General features: G+C 41.3%; 1 protein-coding gene across 6 annotated transcripts in view; it reads left to right on the top strand.

The window, feature by feature from the left end:
- COL4A4 (collagen type IV alpha 4 chain) overlaps window positions 1-19,596 on the top strand; it is a 147,675-nt gene that overhangs the window by 87,008 nt on the left and 41,071 nt on the right. For all 6 annotated transcript variants that reach the window (XR_014080676.1, XM_081584675.1, XM_081584676.1 and 3 more), the window contains exons 29-35: window positions 4,065-4,226; window positions 6,388-6,558; window positions 7,984-8,127; window positions 10,431-10,538; window positions 11,757-11,938; window positions 12,769-12,832; window positions 15,981-16,055. Coding sequence is in view for 5 of the 6 variants with exons in the window: in XM_081584675.1 (XP_081440801.1) it covers window positions 4,065-4,226; window positions 6,388-6,558; window positions 7,984-8,127; window positions 10,431-10,538; window positions 11,757-11,938; window positions 12,769-12,832; window positions 15,981-16,055 (906 nt within the window). In the remaining variant the exon portion in view is untranslated. The remainder of the gene's footprint in view (window positions 1-4,064; window positions 4,227-6,387; window positions 6,559-7,983; window positions 8,128-10,430; window positions 10,539-11,756; window positions 11,939-12,768; window positions 12,833-15,980; window positions 16,056-19,596) is intronic.

Below are 19,596 nucleotides of genomic sequence, written 5' to 3'. Positions count from 1 at the left end.
CAGGCCAGAGGGACTTTCATTCCAGCAGGGCTACCTGGCAGGGCAGAGAAACTGGAGATGGGGAAGAGGGCCCCTGGCACTGATTCACATCCTTTTCTGAAATCACTTTGGATTCTTCAGGATCCCCAGCAGAGCCTTTCAGATTTTAATGTACTTAAAAATAACCCAGGGCGGGAGTGGGAGTCATTAACATCATTGTCTTCTGGGCCCCAGTCTCAGAAACTGTGATTCATTACATCAGAATTGCGTGGAACCCAGCACTCCAGTCTGAACTTTAGCCCCTGAAGGCTGGTGAACCCCAGACCAGACTTTCACAGACACTCTTCTAGTTCTTTCTAACAATGACGGTCCTGTATTTAATAGGTACCCAGGACAGTACTATACAACAGTACAGGGAAGACAAAGGGCCAGGGAATAAGCCACATTCTTTGTCCTCAGGGAGCTTATTCAATAGTTTGTATATAAACCAGAAACATTCGTAAACAGAAACTCATTTAATTGGAACAGAACAAGATAATACATTATGTGAGTCAATGAAAATAATTTTGACCCAGTAATCCCACTTGTGAGATGTATTTAAGGCAAGTGTTCAACAGAATGTGAAAGTTAAAATGAAAATACTATTGCAGTATTATTCACAATAGGGGAACAATTGAAAACAGTAAAGTAATATATATACATACACACATGCTCACATACCACGCTCAAAGGAATACTATTCAGCTATAACAATTAATGTTTCCCAGGTGGCTCAGTGGTAAAGAATCTGCCTCCCAAGCAGGAGATGCAAGAGACATGGGTTCGATTCCTGAGTTGGGAAGATCCCTTGGAGAAGGAAATGGCAACCCACTCCAGTGTTTTTGCCTGGAGAATCCCAGAGACAGAGGGACCTTGCAGGCTACAGTCTGTGTGGTTGCAAAAGAGTCGGACACATTTTAGCAGCTGAACAGCATTAACAATTAAAATTATACCTGTAAAGATTACAATAAAAAGGAAAATATTTGCATATTAGCTTGCAATGTAAAATAATCCAACAACTGAAAATGCTCTGTGATCACTATTTTAAAAATGCAAACACATGAACCAAAATAAAATGAAAACGTGAAACAATAAAATAGGTTTTTAGGTTAGAGCACAAAATTATGGGAGGCTTTTCCCCTCCTGAAGATTATGGTGTTGTCTTCCCAATATATAAAAATTTGAGAGTTCCAGTGATGAAATCACTTACAAAATGCAAATTTAGATAATGCACACAGGGTGTGTAAGCAGTGTGGAGATTTGGTGGAAGGACTGCTGCAATGTTCAGTTCAGTTCAGTCTCTCAGTCATGTCCGACTCTTTCCGACCCCATGAACCGCAGCATGCCAGGCCTCCCTGTCCATCACCAACTCCCTGAATCCACCCAAACCCATGTCCATCGAGTCGGTGATACCATCCAACCGTCTCATCCTCTGTTGTCCCCTTCTTCTCCTACCCTCAATCTTTCCCAGCATCAGGGTCTTTTCAAATGAGTCAGCTCTTCACATCAGGTGGCCAAAATATTGGAGTTTCAGCTTCAACATCAGTCCTTCCAATGAACACCCAGGACTGATCTCCTTTAGGATGGACTGGTTGGATCTCCTTGCAGTCCAAGGGACCCTCAAGAGTCTTCTCCAACACCACAGTTCAAAAGCATCAATTCTTTGGTGCTCAGCTTTTGTTTATAGTCCAACTCTCACATCCATACATGACCACTGGAAAAACCATAGCCTTGACTAGATGGACCTTTGTTGGCAAAGTAATGTCTCTGCTTTTTAATATGCTATGTAGGTTGCTCATAACTTTCCTTCCAAGGAGTAAGTGTCTTTTAATTTCATGGCTGCAATCACCATCTGCAGTGATTTTGGAGCCCAGAAAAATAAAGTCAGCCACTGTTTCCACTGTTTTTCCATCTACCTGCCATGAAGTGATGGGACTGGATGCCATGATCTTCATTTTCTGAATGTTGAGCGTTAAGCCAACTTTTTCATTCTCCTCTTTCACTTTCATCAAGAGGCTCTTTAGTTCTTCTTCACTTTCTGTCGTAAGGGTGGTGTCATCTGCATATCTGAGGTTATTGATATTTCTCCTGGCAATCTTGATTCCAGCTTGTGCTTCCTCCAGCCCAGTGTTTCTCATGATGTACTCTGCATATAAATTAAATAAGCAGGGTGACAATATACAATGTACTCCTTTTCCTATTTGGAATCAGTCTGTTGTTCCATGTCCAGTTCTAACTGTTGCTTCCTGACCTGCATATGGGTTTCTCAAGAGGTAGGTCAGGTGGTCTGGTATTCCCAACTCTTTCAGAATTTTCCACAGTTTATTGTGATCCACACAGTCAAAGGCTTTGGCATAGTCAATAAAGCAGAAATAGATGTTTTTCTGGTACTCTCTTGCTTTTCTGATGATCCATCAGATGTTGGCAATTTGATCTCTGGTTCCTCTGCCTTTTCTAAAACCAACTTGAACATCTGGATGTTCATGGTTCATGTATTGCTGAAGCTTGGCTTGGAGAATTTTAAGCATTACTTTACTAGCGTGTGAGATGAGTGCAATTGTGCGGTAGTTTGAGCATTCTTTGCCATTGATTGCCTTTCTTTGAGATTGGAATGAAAACTGACCTTTTCCAGTCCTGTGGCCACTGCTGAGTTTTCCATATTTGCTGGCATATTGAGTGCAGCACTTTCACAGCGTCATCTTTCAGGATTTGAAATAGCTCAACTGGAATTCCATCACCTCCACTAGCTTTGTTTGTAGTGATGGTTCCTAAGGCCCACTTGACTTCACATTCCAAGATGTCTGGCTCTAGGTGAATGATCACACCATCGTGATTGTCTGGGTCATGAAGAATTTTTTTGTACAGTTCTTCTGTGTATTCTTGCCACCTCTTCTTAATATCTCCTGCTTTTGTTAGATCCCTACCATTTCTGTCCTTTATTGAGCCCGTCTTTGCATGAAATGTTCCCTTGGTATCTCTAATTTTCTTGAAAAGATCTCTAGTCTTTCCCATTCTATTGTTTTCCTCTATTTCTTTGCATTGATCGCTCAGGAAGGCTTTCTTATCTCTCCTTGCTATTCTTTGGAACTCTGCATTCAAATGGGTGTATCTTTCCTTTTCTCCTTTGCTTTTTGCTTCCCGTCTTTTCACAGCTATTTGTAAGGCCTCCTCAGACAGCCATTTTGCTTTTTTGCATTTCTTTTTCTTGGGGATGGTCTTGATTGTACAGGTCTCCTGTACAATGTCACAAACCTCCATCCATAATTCATCAGGCATTCTGTCTATCAGATCTAGTCCTTTAAATCTATTTCTCACTTCTACTGTATAGTCATAAGGGATTTGATTTAGGTCATACCTGAATGGTCTAGTGGTTTTCTCCACTTTCTTCAATTTCAGTCTGAATTTGGCAATAAGGAGTTCATGATCTGATCCACAGTCAGCTCCCGGTCTTGTTTTTGCTGACTGTATAGAGCATCTCCATCTTTGGCTGCAAAGAATATAATCAATCTGATTTTGGTGTCGACCATCTGGTGATGTCCATGTGTAGAGTCTTCTCTTGTGTTGTTGGAAGAGGGTGTTTACTATGACCAGTGTGTTCTCTTGGCAGAACTCTATTAGCCTTTGCCCTGCTTCATTCTGTACTCCAAGGCCAAATTTGCCTGTTATGCCAGGTGTTTCTTGACTTCCTACTTTTGCATTCCAGTCCCCTATAATGAAAAGGACATCTTTTGGGGGTATTAGTTCTAGTGTTGCAATGTTAGAGGTTAATTAAAATCAGGAAGAGCTACATTTTTTAAAATTTGCATAAGCAACTTCTGTATTGTCTGTATAACCTTACCAAGTAATTCTCATAGACAGGCATGGTTTGTGGGTGCACTTGGAGCTCAGTACAATCTATGATAAGAAAATCCATTCAGAGGTGTAACTCATTGGAGCCCTGAATCAGGATCAAAATGTTTACCTCCAATACCAATCCACATGAACACCATCGTAGGCCATCTGTATAGTTTATGCCCTGAGTATCACAATGAACTGTGTCATTTCAGGGCCAGCTGGCATGCCCGGATTTCCAGGCCTCCAAGGTCCTAAAGGCCGAGAGGGAAATGCTGGGTTTCCAGGGATCCCAGGCCCACCTGGTCACTCCTGTGAAAGAGGTGCTCCAGGGATACCAGGGCAACCAGGGCTCCCCGGGGCTCCAGGCAGTCCAGGTAAGCGTTGGCAGGTGTCAAGAACTGTGACAGGTGTCAGATGTACCTACTTACAAAAGAATAACCTCACTTGTTGTTCTTTTGTGGGTGCTGACAGGAGCAAGACTCTTGGGTCAAGGACATTATTATTCACAGCACAGCAGGTAGCATGAGCTTCTTGTTGGTGACATTCCCCCATGTCACCCAAGTCTCTCGGGTATGATATAAGATGGGCTAGTGGATGTTGCATACATGATGGGTTGCAGTTTCTAAGCCTGGGGTACCATGGCTGTATAGTAACAAATAATTGATCGGAGATGTATTAATACATTTTTGGAGAATGATACAATGAATTTGGGTAAACTGCGGGAGTTGGTGATGGACAGGGAGGCCTGGCGTGTTGTGGTTCATGGGGTTGCAAAGAGTCGGACACGACTGAGCGACTGAACTGAACTGAACTGAATTGTGACGTTGTTAGAGCTTAAAATTGATCAAGAGTTCATTATACAACTTATTGTCATTATCATTCACATTATCCTGTGCTAGGTTTTTGTTCTAACCTAGTGTATATCATAAACCCAAGTTTATTACCATAAAATTTTAAAAATTAATGCATTGCAAAAATTTTGACTGAGGAAGAATTTTTTGGTGAATTTTATACAGATGCTTTTCTGATTGTCCATGGTACATATATAGTAGTTTCTCAGAAGATGATAGTTCTTCAGAATATAGTTCTGATTCAGACAACAGAAATATTAGGCCAACAAAAAGACAGAAAACCTTAGTGATTGATTCTGACATGGCAAGTGAAACTAAAACTCATGGTACCAATACATGGTACATGGTATTACAGGTGTGTCAGATAAAACTGGGGCTTCTCTAATGGTTCAGTGGGTAAAGAATCCATCTGCAATGTAGGAGACACAGGAGACACGTGGATTTGATTCCTGGGTCGGGAAGATCCCCTGGAGGAGCCTGGCAGGCTACAGTCCATAGAGGCACAGAGTTGAACACGACTGAGTAACTAAGCACACATTGAATGAAATAGCCAGCAAAGTGTTAGTGAAATAACATAATTAATTTTTGGCCAGTCAAGATAAAAATCACTGGCCACAGGCATTAGTTTCTGCAAAAATCCTCTGGTCAATAATGAGGTAATCTGCATGACAGCCTGCTTTTCTTACCAGAAAGAAAGTGAAAGTGTTAAAGTGTTAGTGACTCAGTTGTGTTTGACTCTTTGCAACCCCATGGACTGTAGCCTGCCAGGTTCCTGTATCCATGGGGTTTCCCTGACAAGAATACTGGAGGGGGTTGCCATGTCCTCATCCGGGGATCTACCTGACTCAAGGATCGAACCCACATCTCCTGTGTCTCCTACATTGGAAGCAAATTGATTGCCACTGAGCCACCAGGGAAGCCCCAGTTTTCTTCGCAGGGGAGGTACTAAATCATGTCAAGGCTGCTCACTGCCAATGCAACTTCGAGAATATTCCAGATAAGGGTGGGTCCGGACTCTGTGTTCTTGGCATACCCAGCAAGACATCATAGGAGCTCAAAGAGACCCATGTGAAAAACTATCTCTCAACACAGGGTGCCAGGGGCTTTTTCCAATGGGATCTTTATTTCATCGTTCAGCGTGTCATCTATTATTTAGATCCTAACAGCGTTTATCCAAATCCAGGAATATGCCTTCTTGAAGGAGCCGAATGAGATGGGAGGAAACTGTGCCACTAGAGCTTTATTTTTACCACCGTAATACTAGATGACGTTGCTGTTTCCTGTAGTTCTCTCATTACAGTAAACAGCCTGACCAAAATTCACTTGGCGGTAGCTTCAAAAAGCACCTGGAATGTTTTCTTCTGTTAGTTCCCACCCTCTCCTCACCCTAGAGTAAATACAAATTCTTTACCCTTATCCATTTTCCATTTTAAAAGACTGTTTATAATGCATCTCAACAGGGAAGTATTTACTTAAATAATCTGCCTTTCTTTTTATAGCAGCCAGAAAAATATAACCTTAAACTGATGGAAAGTCGCTACTGTTATTTTAGCTGATAAATATTGTTTACTTGGCCATAGATACACAGTTGAAGCTACTATGGATTTTTTTTTTTTCCTGCTCATGTGTGAAGCCAGTTCTCAGTCTTCATGCCTTGTTGTCACTGCTGTTTGTCACATCACAGGTGCCCCAGGTTGGAAAGGACAGCGAGGGGACATGGGGCCTCTGGGACCTGCTGGAATGAAGGGCCTCCCTGGAGTCCCGGGACGGCCGGGGGTAGATGGAACCGCAGGTCTTCCAGGGGTCTCAGGCCCCACTGGAGACGATGGGCTACCTGGTCTTCCAGGCCCAAAGGGTGTGTATCACTTTTCCAATATTTCCCTCAGTTTATAAACTTAAAATCCACTGCCAGATGAAGACTACTCTTGTACATGTGACTTTACTGTAGGATTTAACTGGTCTATTGAAAGTGAAAGTGCAAGTCACTCAGTCGTGTTGGACTCTTTGCGACCCCATGGACTATACAGTCCATGGAATGAATTCTCCAGGCCAGAATACTGGAGTGGGTAGCCTTTCCCTTCTCCAGGGTATCTTCCCAACCCAGGGATCGAACCCAGGTCTCCCACATTGCAGGCAGATGCTTTACCAGCTAAGCCACCAGGGAAGCCCAAGAATACTGGAGTGGGTAGCCTATCCCCTTCTCCAGCGGATCTTCCTGACCCAGGAATTAGCCTGACTGGTCTATTAGCCTGGCTTTATCATTTCCTATGGGACTCCTTCCTTCTTGGTGTCCTCCGTATTGTGATTTTCAGGGGCAGAATATTTCGGTTTAAGTTAATGGGCAAAAGGGGTGTGGTAGAGTTAGGTATAAAGAACCCATAAACACTTCTGCACAAAGGACTGGGGGTCCTGATAGAGAGTGGGGTCAGGGCAGGTGTGCTTGCACCCTGAAAAGGGCCCCACACTCCACCCCACCTCCCCCAGGCCCAGTTCTCTTGAAGTTTATGGAGTTGGGACGCAGAAGCATAAGGGCCTACAGTTGACATCTGTGGGGTGGAAAACTGAAGCTTGAGGGGGACAGCATGGCTATTACAGGCGTGAGGTTGATAGTGGTTGAGCACAAGCTCAGAGTTGGGGCAAGTTTGCATCTCTATGTGGATGGCAAGAAACATGAATAGGGACTTCCCTGGGGGTCCAGTGATTCGCACTTCTCTTTACAATGCAGGTGGAGCTCTGATCCCTGTTGGGGGAGCTAGGATCTCACATGCCTTGTGGCCAAAAAAAAAAAAAAAGACATAAAACAGAAGCAACGTTGTAACAAATTCCATAAGGACTTTAGAAATGATCCCCATCCGGCTTCCTTGGTGGCTCAGTGGTGAATCTACCTGCCAACGCAGGAGACACAGGTTTGATCTCTGATCCGAGAAGATCCCACCTGCCGTGAAGCAGCTAAGACTGTGCCTTGCAACTGAGCGTGCGCTCTAGAGTCCGAGAGCCGCAACTACTGAACTCATGTGCCGCAACTACAGAAGCCCTGGCACCCTAGAGCCTGCGCTTCCCCATGAGAAGCCCGAGCGCCACCACAAAGAGTAGCCCTCATTCTTTGCAACTAGAGAAAAGCCCACGCCGCAATGAAGACCCGTAACAGCCAAAATAAATAAATAACAAAAAACGCTCCTCATCAAAAATCTTTAAAAAAAAAAAAAAGAAAGAAACACAGATCTAGGAACCATACTAGCCTATAAAACTTTTCCTAAATTTTCATGTTCTCCTTCATCAGGACCCCAGGGGCTGCCTGGCTTCCTGGGTTTTCCGGGAGAAAGAGGAAAGCCTGGTCAGGATGGACACCCTGGCAGAAAGGGAGAACATGGAGAGAAGGGTCGGCCTGGCTTCCTGGGAGACCGAGGATTGAAAGGTGTCAAAGGTAAACGCAGCTAACAGCGCTGTGATGCAACGCAGCTTGTTTTTAGTCTTTGGCCAGAAACTGTAAGTACAATCCCTGAAAAATAAAATGGATCCTTCTGCCACTTAGATTCTGCTCCTTCTGAATCTGTGGTGTTTGTTTTAGGATTTTAAACAAAATGTGTTTTCCTTACCTCTCAGTCTTATCACATATGACTGTGGTAAACGAATTGTTCTACTAACAGAAAAAATTAACAAGGGCTTTGATGGGTAGCTTTTGGGTTTCAGAAAACCTTCTCATCTTTTGGGAATGGAGTCCAAGCAGGATTGCTGGCCCCCAAATCCTGCTTCTACGTTTTTAATGAAAAAACAAACAAACAAACCAGTTTTTTGTTTAAAGCCAGATATAAATATTTTCGCCTTTGTATACCGTATGGTCTCTGTCGAAATTACGCAACTCGGCATTTAGAGCACAAAAGCAGCCTGAGACAAGTAAACAAAAAAACATAGCCAAGTTCCAGTAAAATTTATTTATGGACACTGAAATTGGAACTTCATTTAATTTCACATGTCATTTTATTCTTCTTATTTTGAGTCCCCTCCCCCAGTGATTAACATCGTGAAATCATTCAGAGCTCACAGATTATGTAAAAACGGACAGCAGGCAGGATTTGGCCCTTGGGCCAGCCTGCTGACCACTCAACTATTTGAGTATGCTTTCATCTGGGCTGTGAATTGCGTCTCTCCCAAGCTTCATTTAAAAAAAGAGTTTTCATTACTATTAAAAAAAAGTTTCAAGACCACTGGTGTCAGTGTTCTGTGCCCATTCTTGTTAAATTCACTTTGATCTCTTAGCCAAAGAGGCTGTGGAGAGTGAAGGTACAAATTCATTTCCACTGTTAAGAATGAAAGCTTGACAATGTCTAAAAACAAAAGTTTTTGTCTTTAAAATGCTTTGGGCTAATAGCCTCATATTTTATTCAAATTTCTTTTAGTTGATTGATTGTACTATTATTTTTTGTTTTACTAGCCTGCAAATTATTTATGTAGAATCAAGGAATGAAAGAGACATTCTCTGCTAGCTTAGATAAGTGATGTTTGCTGTGCCATTATGCTACTATATAATTATCTCACTAAAAATATTTAAAATTGGGTTAATGCCAGTGATGTGCTGGTAGGCTGGCTGTCAAATAAAAGTTTTTAAAAATGCCCAGATCTGTAGTGTTTGCAAATATTCCCACCATGACTGATTTAAAACTACCAGTGTTTTAACAACTAGTTTACAAAATTCTTGACTTGTTAGTAAGTGGCTCTCGCCAAGCTGGGATGAGCCCACTCCAGCCCACATCTACCACTGGACAGTGCTTGCCCAAATGAGGAGAAATATTGTCCACCCCTATAACCTTTTAGAATTCTCTATGTGGAGAACCAAATTAATTGTCCGTTCTTTTAGTGTAAGAGAAAATTGGAGGGTAGTTAGGAAGGGGAAAATGAGGAACTGGAAAATATGAGATGGACAATTTAAAATTTACAGGATAAAGAGATGTATTTTAGACCTGGAACTTTTCAAGCCTTTTTTTCACTGAGACCAATTTGCTTGAATTTAGCAAACATTCCTTGAGCACTCAGTGTACAGTAAGTCCCCCGCACACGAATATTCAAGTTGTGAACTTTCAAAGATGCAAACATGCATTCCATCAATGTCAGGCATAAGTGAAACCGCCTCCTGCCCTCTGTCTCCTATTGATGATGATCCTTCAGCTCTACCATCTCCCACCTCCTGTCCCTCCTCTAGTCAGTAACTCTTCTTGCCTGTTCACTCGATGCTAGCCCCTGTATGCTGCTATTGTAAGGTACTACTTTTATTTTTGAAGATCCTCTATTATAAGATTAAAAATGTTTTTTTTTTGTGTGTGTATGTTTGCTTTTATATATTATTTGTGTAAAAAATATTATAAACCTATTACAGTATAGTACTATATAAGCCAACTGTGTTAGGTGGGTACCTAGGCTAACTTTGTTGGACTTACAAACAAACTGGACTTACAGACGCACTCTAGGAACATAACCCGTTCATAGGTAGGGACTTACTATATATCAGACACTGTTGTTGGACAAGGTGGGAAAGGAGTGTAAAAGGCGTGGACCTTCCTTTATGAAGTCAGTCAATAATGTTGATACCATGCAGTCTATGAACATAAATATAGTTTAGGTTGAATGAGAATTTGCAAACTGGATGTGAAGAGCCATAAAGGAATAATCATATGTGTGATGCTTCTTATACAGTCATAATTTGTTTTGCTCTTGTATAATTAATATCTAAAGGAGCAAGAGGACCCCCGGGATATGAAGGAGAAATGGATGTTATTTCTAAGAAGGGGGAATTTGGAGAACCTGGACCTTCTGGGGATGGTGGATTCCCAGGAGAAAATGGTAAATGCTTATGTTTTTTAACCATACCAAGTAGGTTAACTTCTTTACAGGTCATTCAAACAGGCATGTATATTAGACAACTTTTGCAAGGAAACTGTAATACAGAGTTTAGGAAAGGTCATTATTTAGATAAAAATAAAAATACATACTTAGGAATCTCCCTCATGGTACTTTTTTTTCCATGTTAGAACTTAGTTCATATGTGTTTAGGGGCTTCCCTGGTGGCTCAGACAGTAAAGAATCTGCCTGCAATGCAGGAGACCCAGGTTCAATCCCTAGGTCAGAAAGATCCTTGGAGAAGGGAATGGCAACCCACTCCAGTATTCTTACCTGGAGAATCCCATGGACAGAGGAGCCTGGCAGGCTACAGTCCATGGGGTTGCAAAGAGGCAGATACAACTGAGTGACTAACACTTTCATTAAAATGAGTAGCACAGTGACTATCCAGAATTTCAAGGACAAAAGGTACTCCTCAGCCTTCAGTGGGCATCCCTGGGGGCCCTTGTTAAAATACAGTTACTGAATCAGCAGGTCTGGATTTCTAACATGCTCCTCAATGCCTGCGCTGCTGGCCCTCAGATACACTGCAGAGCTAGGGTTTTGATGGCAAGTTTGTGTTCCCTTTCCCTGGTTTAGACCTGATGTGCATGAGATCTGGGTTCTTTCTTTAGCTAGTTATTAGAGGATGAATGTTTTAACTTCTCTGGCTAAGTCCTTCCTCATCTGTAAAATAAGCATGTTATAATAAAGCAAGTGATGCTGGAATAAATAAAGCATCCTTCTCTGGGATAGCCCTGGGTCTCTTTATGGAGGAATCCTTTTTACAGTGAGATCACAGAAGCCAGAAACCTTTGTGATGTGGTTTAGGGCAGGAATTAGTATTCTTAATTCCTAGGACATGGCTTCATCTCCTATATGCTTAGTCAATCAGTTGTGTCCGACTCTTTGCAACCCCATGGACTGCACCCTGCCAGGCTCCTCTATCCATGGGGATTCTCCAGGCAAGAATACTGGAGTGGGTTGCCATGCCCTCCTCCGGGAGATCTTCCCAACATAGGGATCAAACCCCAGTCTCCCACATTGCAGCCAGATTCTTTACCATATGAGCCACCGAGGAAAGCCCTCATCTCCTTCAAGTAGGACCAAAGACCTATAGCCTAACTATTGCCCAGCCCAAAATTTCCTCCAAGAGGTCTGTAACTCTTCCAACTCCATCAGGTGATAGAGGTCATCCTGGGATGCAAGGAAGGAGAGGAGAGCCAGGAAGCTATGGACCACCTGGATTTCACCCTGGGGAGCCCGGGAGAAATGGGCAGCCAGGGCTTCCTGGACCCCCAGGCCCTCCAGGCTCACCTGGGCTGAGAGGGATCGTTGGTTTTCCAGGATTTCCGGGTGACCAGGTAAGCAGCGACTGTTTTGGAAGAAAGAAATAGTAAAATCTTTCTGCCCTGGGGATGCCCGTTAGGCATCTTATTTTGCCAGTGTGTCAGGGTCCTTTCAACAGCTTTTAGAATATAAGAAGTTGGTCGAGAGAAGAATGGAGACTCTGGAGGCCATGATGTAACTAATTTCTGGCCAGTGCTCATGCCTGGTTCCAGTGACATAGATGATCAAGTCACTTACTCCACATACTACCCTTCCTTTGTTTAAACAACTTCATAGAGACTTGCCTGAGGACTGCTGGTTCATCAGATTAAAGAGTCATGTGAAAGTGACCCAAATTCTGCTTTCAAAGCCTTCCTATCCAATGGCAGATATCATAGATTTTGTTGTAAATATTTTTTATCTTTACAATCATGAGCCAAATACCCCAGGAAGTACAACTGTAGGAGCCTAACTTACAACTTCTGGAAAATGTATAGCATACTCTGCTACTCACTTTTTGGAGTAAAATAGATTTTTAAAGTTTTATAATAATATTTTATTTGGTATCAGTTCATTCATTCCAAACTTAAAGTTCAAATGATGTGATGCAATTACTGTTTTATAATCGAATATAGAGAACTGGATACCTCCTGTTGGTGTTGCTACTTCTGGAAGCATTTTGTCAACTTTTTACAAACTGGATGCATGCAGTGATATGCTTGCAATGCATTTCCAATTTTATTTACCACAGCAAGTTATAAAAGCCAAATTTGTTATAGAAAATGATAACCGGGTCATGTCAAGAGTGTGTCATTTGTATTTGAAATTCAGCTAAAATCTTACTTCTGTTTCATTAAACTATCAGGGTGAGCCAGGTTCTCCAGGGTGCCCGGGACCTTCAGGAATTGATGGTACAAGAGGACCTAAAGGTATGGCTTGGAAATACAGTAGCCATCCACCAAGCTCATAGTCCTGGGTGTTTGTAACATTGTGAGCAAGTACCTTTGGCATGAAAAGCAAAGTATATCAAACTGAAACATTTAAAGAGTTCTTCACAAACTCTACTAGATAGTCAGATAAGACCTAAATCACCTGTATTTGTCATTCAGATCCAATGGTACTGTGTAGAAAACATGTCTGCGTGCTTGGTAGGAGTCCTCACAGCTGTTCTAGTGACTGCAGCTCCGTAAGTGACAGCTCAGGTGCAAGGAGACAGGGCCACATTGGTGGCCCATGTCCCCATGCCCCAGAGGAACCAATATCTCTTCTAAAAACTGCATAGGCACAGCTTTTAGGGGCTCAGTTACAAGAGTCGTGGTAGATAGAGAAAGCCAAAGCCTTGGCTTCTCACCAAATGTTAATAGTTCACTAAGAATTCCTGGGTCAAGTGTAATTTACAACTGGGATTTTTTACCATAAGTCAAAAGTCAGCAGGTATATTTTTTACAGAGGACCGGATCTTAAATATCTTTAGCTTTGTGAGCTCTGCTGCAACAACAGTACGTGAAAACACAGCAAGCATGAAAGCAGCATGAAAACAAAGGGGTATAGCTGTGTTCCAATAAAACTTTATTTAAAACGGTCTGCAGGCTGCATTTGGCCTCATAGGTCTTAGTTTAATTTATGCCAGAGACAATGTTGCCTTGTAACACAACTTACATTCTACCTTTATCAGGTTTCCAGGAAAATAGGAATAAAAATTAACCCCAGTCCTTAGAAAAAGAGGTTTCATTAACTCTTTATGCAGATAAACAAACAAACAAAAATCAGGCTATTTTAAATTTCAATGTTTACACACAAGCTTTAATATTTTTAGTATTTTTGTGTACCATTGGGTTAATATTTTTCTTTAAATCTAATTTAAAATGATTCACCTTTTTAACCTTAGCCTTACCCTCACTATCTGTGAATTTATAGGCTTGATGTACAGTTATGTTTTATTTTAATATGGGTTAAAATAAATAACTCTAAAATGTGAAACAGTAATTAGTGACCTGCCTAAAAATCTTCTCCCTTACTACCAGTGAAACATGCTTTTTACTTTGAGAGACACTCCATAAATAATGGGATAATTGCAATATGAAAAAAATGAACTGTGCACCCTTACTTATTCAGAGAGAATAATTTAGATCTCTTCAGAAATACTTACAAATAGGAAAGTTTTCATATTTGATTTTGACATCGTATAGCTTCAGTGCTCAAAACACACTCTTCGTCTCTTCTTCTACTCATCTATGTATTTATTATAGATGTTTTGCCTCTCAAACCTATTTCTTCTCATTTCCTTCCTCCTTGCACTTGGCCGTCTTTTCCAGAAAATGAAGTACAATGAAGGTACTGAAGTAAAAGCTGTCTCATGGAGCCCACAAATAAGGGCTATAGTTCTGCTGGGCCACAGTCTGGTGGAACCTACCCCTTGGGCAAGCCATAGTTTTTTTCTCTTGAGACTTGTCTCCATGGTCTGATTTTCACTTATCTGCCTACAACCGGCTTTATCACTCTGTATTCAGTATCCTTTCTGGATCTCTCTGGATATGTTTGGATTGCACTTGAACATGATCTGTATCAGGACATTGTGATAACCTACCTCCATCATGAAAATGCTTTTGATTTCTGCCTCAATAGGCAAGGACCTCAAATTTTTACTTTTTATTACAATTTCTCAAAGACTGGCTGACCTGGGATGGACCAGATTTGTACTCTTCAAATGACTAACTCCAATTATGAGTAGGGTCAGGTGGAAGAGAACCTTGTCTAAGGTGTGGGTGGGACCTGTTTAAAGGGGTGTCGGTGGGCAGGTGCTACAACATATGCCTAAATAGGCTCTCTTCTTCTCTTACAACCACATCAATTATTTTGCCCTTTCCTACTACACCATTTTGAATCCTCCGTTTATAATTGGCTCTCAGTTCAGTTCAGTTCAGTCGCTCAGTTGTGTCTGACTCTTTGTGACCCCGTGAACCGCAGCACACCAGGCCTCCCTGTTCATCACCAACTCCCAGAGTTCACCCAAACTCATGTCCATTGAGTCGGCAATGCCATCCAACCATCTCATCCTCTATCGTCCCCTTCTCCTCCTGCCCTCAATCTTTCCCAGCATCAGGGTCTTTTCAGATGAGTCAGTTCTTTGCATCAGGTGGCCAAAGTATTGGAGTTGCAGCTTCAACATCAGTCCTTCCAATGAACACCCAGGACTGATCTCCTTTAGGATGGACTGGTTGGATCTCCTTGCAGGCCAAGGGACTCTCAAGAGTCTTCTCCAACACCACAGTTCAAAAACATCAATTCTTCGGCGCTCAGCTTTCTTTAGAGTCCAACTCTCACACCCATATATGACCACTGGAAAAACCATAGCCTTGACTAGACGGACCTTTGTTGGCAAAGTAATGTCTCTGCTTTTTAATATGCTGTCTAGGTTGGTCATAACTTTCCTTCCAAGGAGTAAGCGTCTTTTAATTGACTCTCAGCTATAATGTATTAATGAGTCTTCGTGTCTGAAAGGACACAGCAGCAGTGTGGAACAGCTCTGTGGGGCTATGAGAATCACTGCCTACAATGGCCTTTGAATGTGCCTTATGAAGTCATCAATAAGATGACTTTTTGTGATTTTTTTTTACAAGGACACTGAGTTGAGCTTCCTTGCAGAGAGGCTGAAATGTGATTGCAGTAGCCAAAACAGTAACAATTTCTGCTTTCTCTTCCTGAAAAACAGTATGAGGATATAGTTACTCAATGCCAAGTAATTCCTTAAATAGACATCTAAATTTGAAACTACTTTAGAAAATTAAAAATTTAAGCTTATTAAGATCTTTTGTTTCTTATGACTGCTATGAACTATAAATGTGTGTGTGTGTGTGTTTAAATCACACCTTGCATCTATGTTCTTACATATGTTCTTAAATCTCATCTTGCATCCCATTTGTTCTTATGTAGGGGGAAAAAAAGCATTTTTCAAAAAATCCTTTCCTGGAACATTGACCATAGACTATAAAGACACAAGTACATGAAAGTTATTACGTCACTTAGAGGAAAAAATATAAACTCGCTTAAATAATGTGTGTATTTTATCACTTACAGGGTTCAAAGGGGAATCTGCAAGTCAGTTTGGCCTACCTGGTCCAAAGGGTGAGCCAGGTAGCCCCGGATATCCAGGTACAGACACATCGTTTTCTTATTCAAACAAAAAAGAGTAAGTGTGTTTTGAAAAATAGAACAATTACTTCATCCTCCTAGCTGGGAATGATTATATCAGTATTTTCTCCCCCTTTACTCATTAAGATACGTATCAGACTCTGCCTTCTAAGGGTTCAATCCGCGGTCAGGGAAGTAAGATCACACATGCCGTGGGGCAAGTATATCCATGTGCTACAACTAGAGAAGCCTGTACACTACAACAAAGGCCTGACACAGCCAAATAAATAAATAAAACTTAAAAAAAGAGAGAAAGAAACAGAAAACTTATGTATAAACACTGGCCTAGGAGAACACCAGAGACTCACCATCTTCTTTCCATCGTGGGTCCCATGACTTGGGATGTTAACAACACACTTCCCAGGGTCAAAAATGAAAATTTGGACCCTTTTGCAATCTCTGTAATTAAAAATGATAATTAGCAAGAACCACTCAACTGACTACAGTGGCAGGTTTTCATTCCAACCCTTTCTTTTCTACTCAGAAAAGCATAGGTGAATGCCCTGAGGGCCGCTGCTGCTGAGATATAATATTATAGAATACCACATTTCCTGTGTATCTAATTTACTAAAAAACAAACCAAAAAAAAAAAAAAGTAAAGCTTCATCATCCACAACAAGTCTTTGGAAACAGTACTCTATTTATCAGCAACAGTTGATGTGTAATCCCTCAGAACAGATGACGGTGTTCCAGTGAGTTCTCGCTCTCCACAGAGGCCGTGGCTTCCTGCAGTAGATGACCCACAGCTGACACAATACACACAGCCTTTTACTAATTCTGCATGTGGGAATACACCTGAAATCAATAATCAGACAGATGTGCAAAGGTGTGTGCACAGGGATAGCCACTGCTAGGAAAGAATATTTGTTTCTCCACAGGTAATTGGTTCAATCAGTGATGCCCAGTGCTGTTAAGCTGATAGTGGACAGGTTAGAGACCAGGTTTAGATTTAGATAAGCACCTTGTAAATTAAGGGCTTCCCAGGTGGCTTGGTGGTCAAGAATTCGCCTGCCAATGCAGGAGACACAGGAAATACCGGTTCAGTCCCAGGGTTGGAAAGATCCCTTAGAAGAAGAAATTGCAGCCCACTCCAGTATTCTTGCCTAGAGAATCCTGTGGACAGAGGAGCCTGGTGGGCTACACTCCGTGTGGTCACAAAGAGTCGGACATGACTGAACATGCACATGTAAATTAAATGTCTCATATTAATAGTTTCATGCTTTATCTTCCAATTCTCTTTGGTGATGGTTATGTTTTGTTCCATATGACAGACTATCTGAGCAGACCTATTATGGGAATTTTTATTTCTTTGTTTTTGTTTCACTTGCTTATGTATTTATTTATTTTAAAGAATAAATAAAAAATTTGTTTTTTAACTTTAGACATTTTATAGAGTTTCAGTTGTCTTTACACTCTATGTGTGTGTGTTAGTCGCTCAGTTGTGTCTGACCCTTTCTGACCCCTTGTACTATACAGCCCACCAGGCTCCTCTGTCCATGGAGTTTTTCCAGTCAAGAATACTGGACTGGGTAGCCATTCCCTTCTGTAGGGGGTCTTCCTGACCCAGGGATCAAACCCACATCTCCTGCATTGCAGGTAGATTCTTTACCATCTGAGCCACAAGGGAAGCCATTTACACTCTATAAATCTCCACAACTCAATAAATTATAGGCACAGGGAAGCCATATTTACAATAAGAATGAATTAAATTTTGTTTTTATACCATAAATTGCTAAAATGGAAATCTAACAGAACAAGCCATTACCCTGGCAAAAACTTCCTTTCCCATTCCCTTCCCTTTGGGTCTTTTACCTCTGGCATGTCAAATAGATTTAGATAATATGATTTTAACTGAGATGTATAGCTTACGTGTGTACATTTGGAGGGGAAAATAGCTTTGAAGTTAGCATTGTAGGGGTTCATAAAAAGTACCAGAATGAGGTCTCAGAAAGGAAAATCACTGGTTCAAAGTCAACCTCCATTACCACTGAACATGTGGTCTTGGGCCAGTTGCTTATCATCTCTGAGCTGTTTGCTCATCTGTAAACTGGCCTTAAGCAGATTACAGGTTGTTCTGAAGATCAAATGAGATTCCTTGAAAGCGATTTGTAAACCAAAAAGTGCTACACAAATATAATGTAATCGTTGTCATCATCAGCAAAACATGAAGAAATCTTTCCACACTTACCGCTATTTTTGTGTAAAATCTTTAAGAGAGTAAGACTTCATGAGCTGAAAGTAGTCCAAAATGGAGCCCTTTTATATTACCTAATATTTTTAGTTAAAAATCATAAAGCTTTTATGTATAGGCTCACTTTTTCAAGAAAATTTGCCTTGGTATTTCCCTGGTCTCCTGTGGTTATCACCATTTAAATCATTCCCTTTCCCAAATGCCATAGCTTTTGCTTAAAATTTTAAAGTTACATCATACTTTATGTACCAGCACAGAGTTTACCTAAACATGCAATTTACATTGACTGGAAAAAAACTGGATTGAATTTGAACAAGCCTAACAAGAAGGCGTGGACGTGCAGCCTGTCTCAGGGGACTTTATATGATTGTATTGGGTTCAGTTCTACTTCCCCTTCCTTTGTTTCAGAGAGCAAATACAGTAGAGATTAACTCAGAAGTTTTATTCTTAATACAACTGTGATTGGAGAGACAAGTCTTTAATAGTTCAGTTTTTTCATTTGCAAAAGGGCTTCCCTGATGGCTCAGTGGTAAAGAATCTGCTCGCCAGTGCAAGAGACCTGGATTCGATCCCTGGGTCGGGAAGATTCCTGAAGAAGGAAATGGTAACCCACACCAGTATTCTTGCCTGGGAAATTCCATGGACAGAGGAACCTGGCAGGCTACAGTTCATGGGGTTACAAAAGAGTTGGACATGACTTAGCGACTAAGCAACTTTCACTTGCAAATAGGAAAATGCTGCCCTCAGATGGTAAAGAATCTCCCCGCAGTGCAGATGTTTGATACCTGGGTCAGAAAGATTCCCCTGGAGAAGGAAATAGCAACCCAATCCAGTATTCTTGCCTGGAGAATTCCATGAGAGAAGCCTGGCAGGCTACAGTCGCAGAGAGTTGGACACGACTGAGCGACTAACAGGACTAATACTTTTACTGCAGGGATATTTTCAGGATAAATAAAACAACACACAGTGAAGCTCATAGATCTTAAATTTGATCAGGAACAAGTATAGACTAACACAGGCTTGTTTCTTGTGTTTTAGAATAGTGACTATGACCTCTGTGGGTTTGTAAATACAGTACCATGTAATTTATTTGCAGATTCAACTGATGAATTTGGCACAGACTATTGGTTTATCCTATAAATATAAATTGTAGTCAAGTCATAGATAATGAATAAACACATGGTGAAGTCAACTTCTCTAGTAATCAAATATGACTTAAAGTCTGAAGTATCATTTCATTCTTACTAGATTAGCAAGAAAACAAATCCAAAAACTAAAACGTCTTCAGTGAGCACATGCTATGCTGTCAGA

Source organism: Giraffa tippelskirchi, chromosome 3 (genome assembly GCF_054371585.1).
Source record: "Giraffa tippelskirchi isolate mGirTip1 chromosome 3, T2T-mGirTip1v1.2.pri, whole genome shotgun sequence".
Classification (NCBI taxonomy): domain Eukaryota; kingdom Metazoa; phylum Chordata; class Mammalia; order Artiodactyla; family Giraffidae; genus Giraffa; species Giraffa tippelskirchi.
This window is presented reverse-complemented; position numbering and strand designations above follow the sequence as displayed.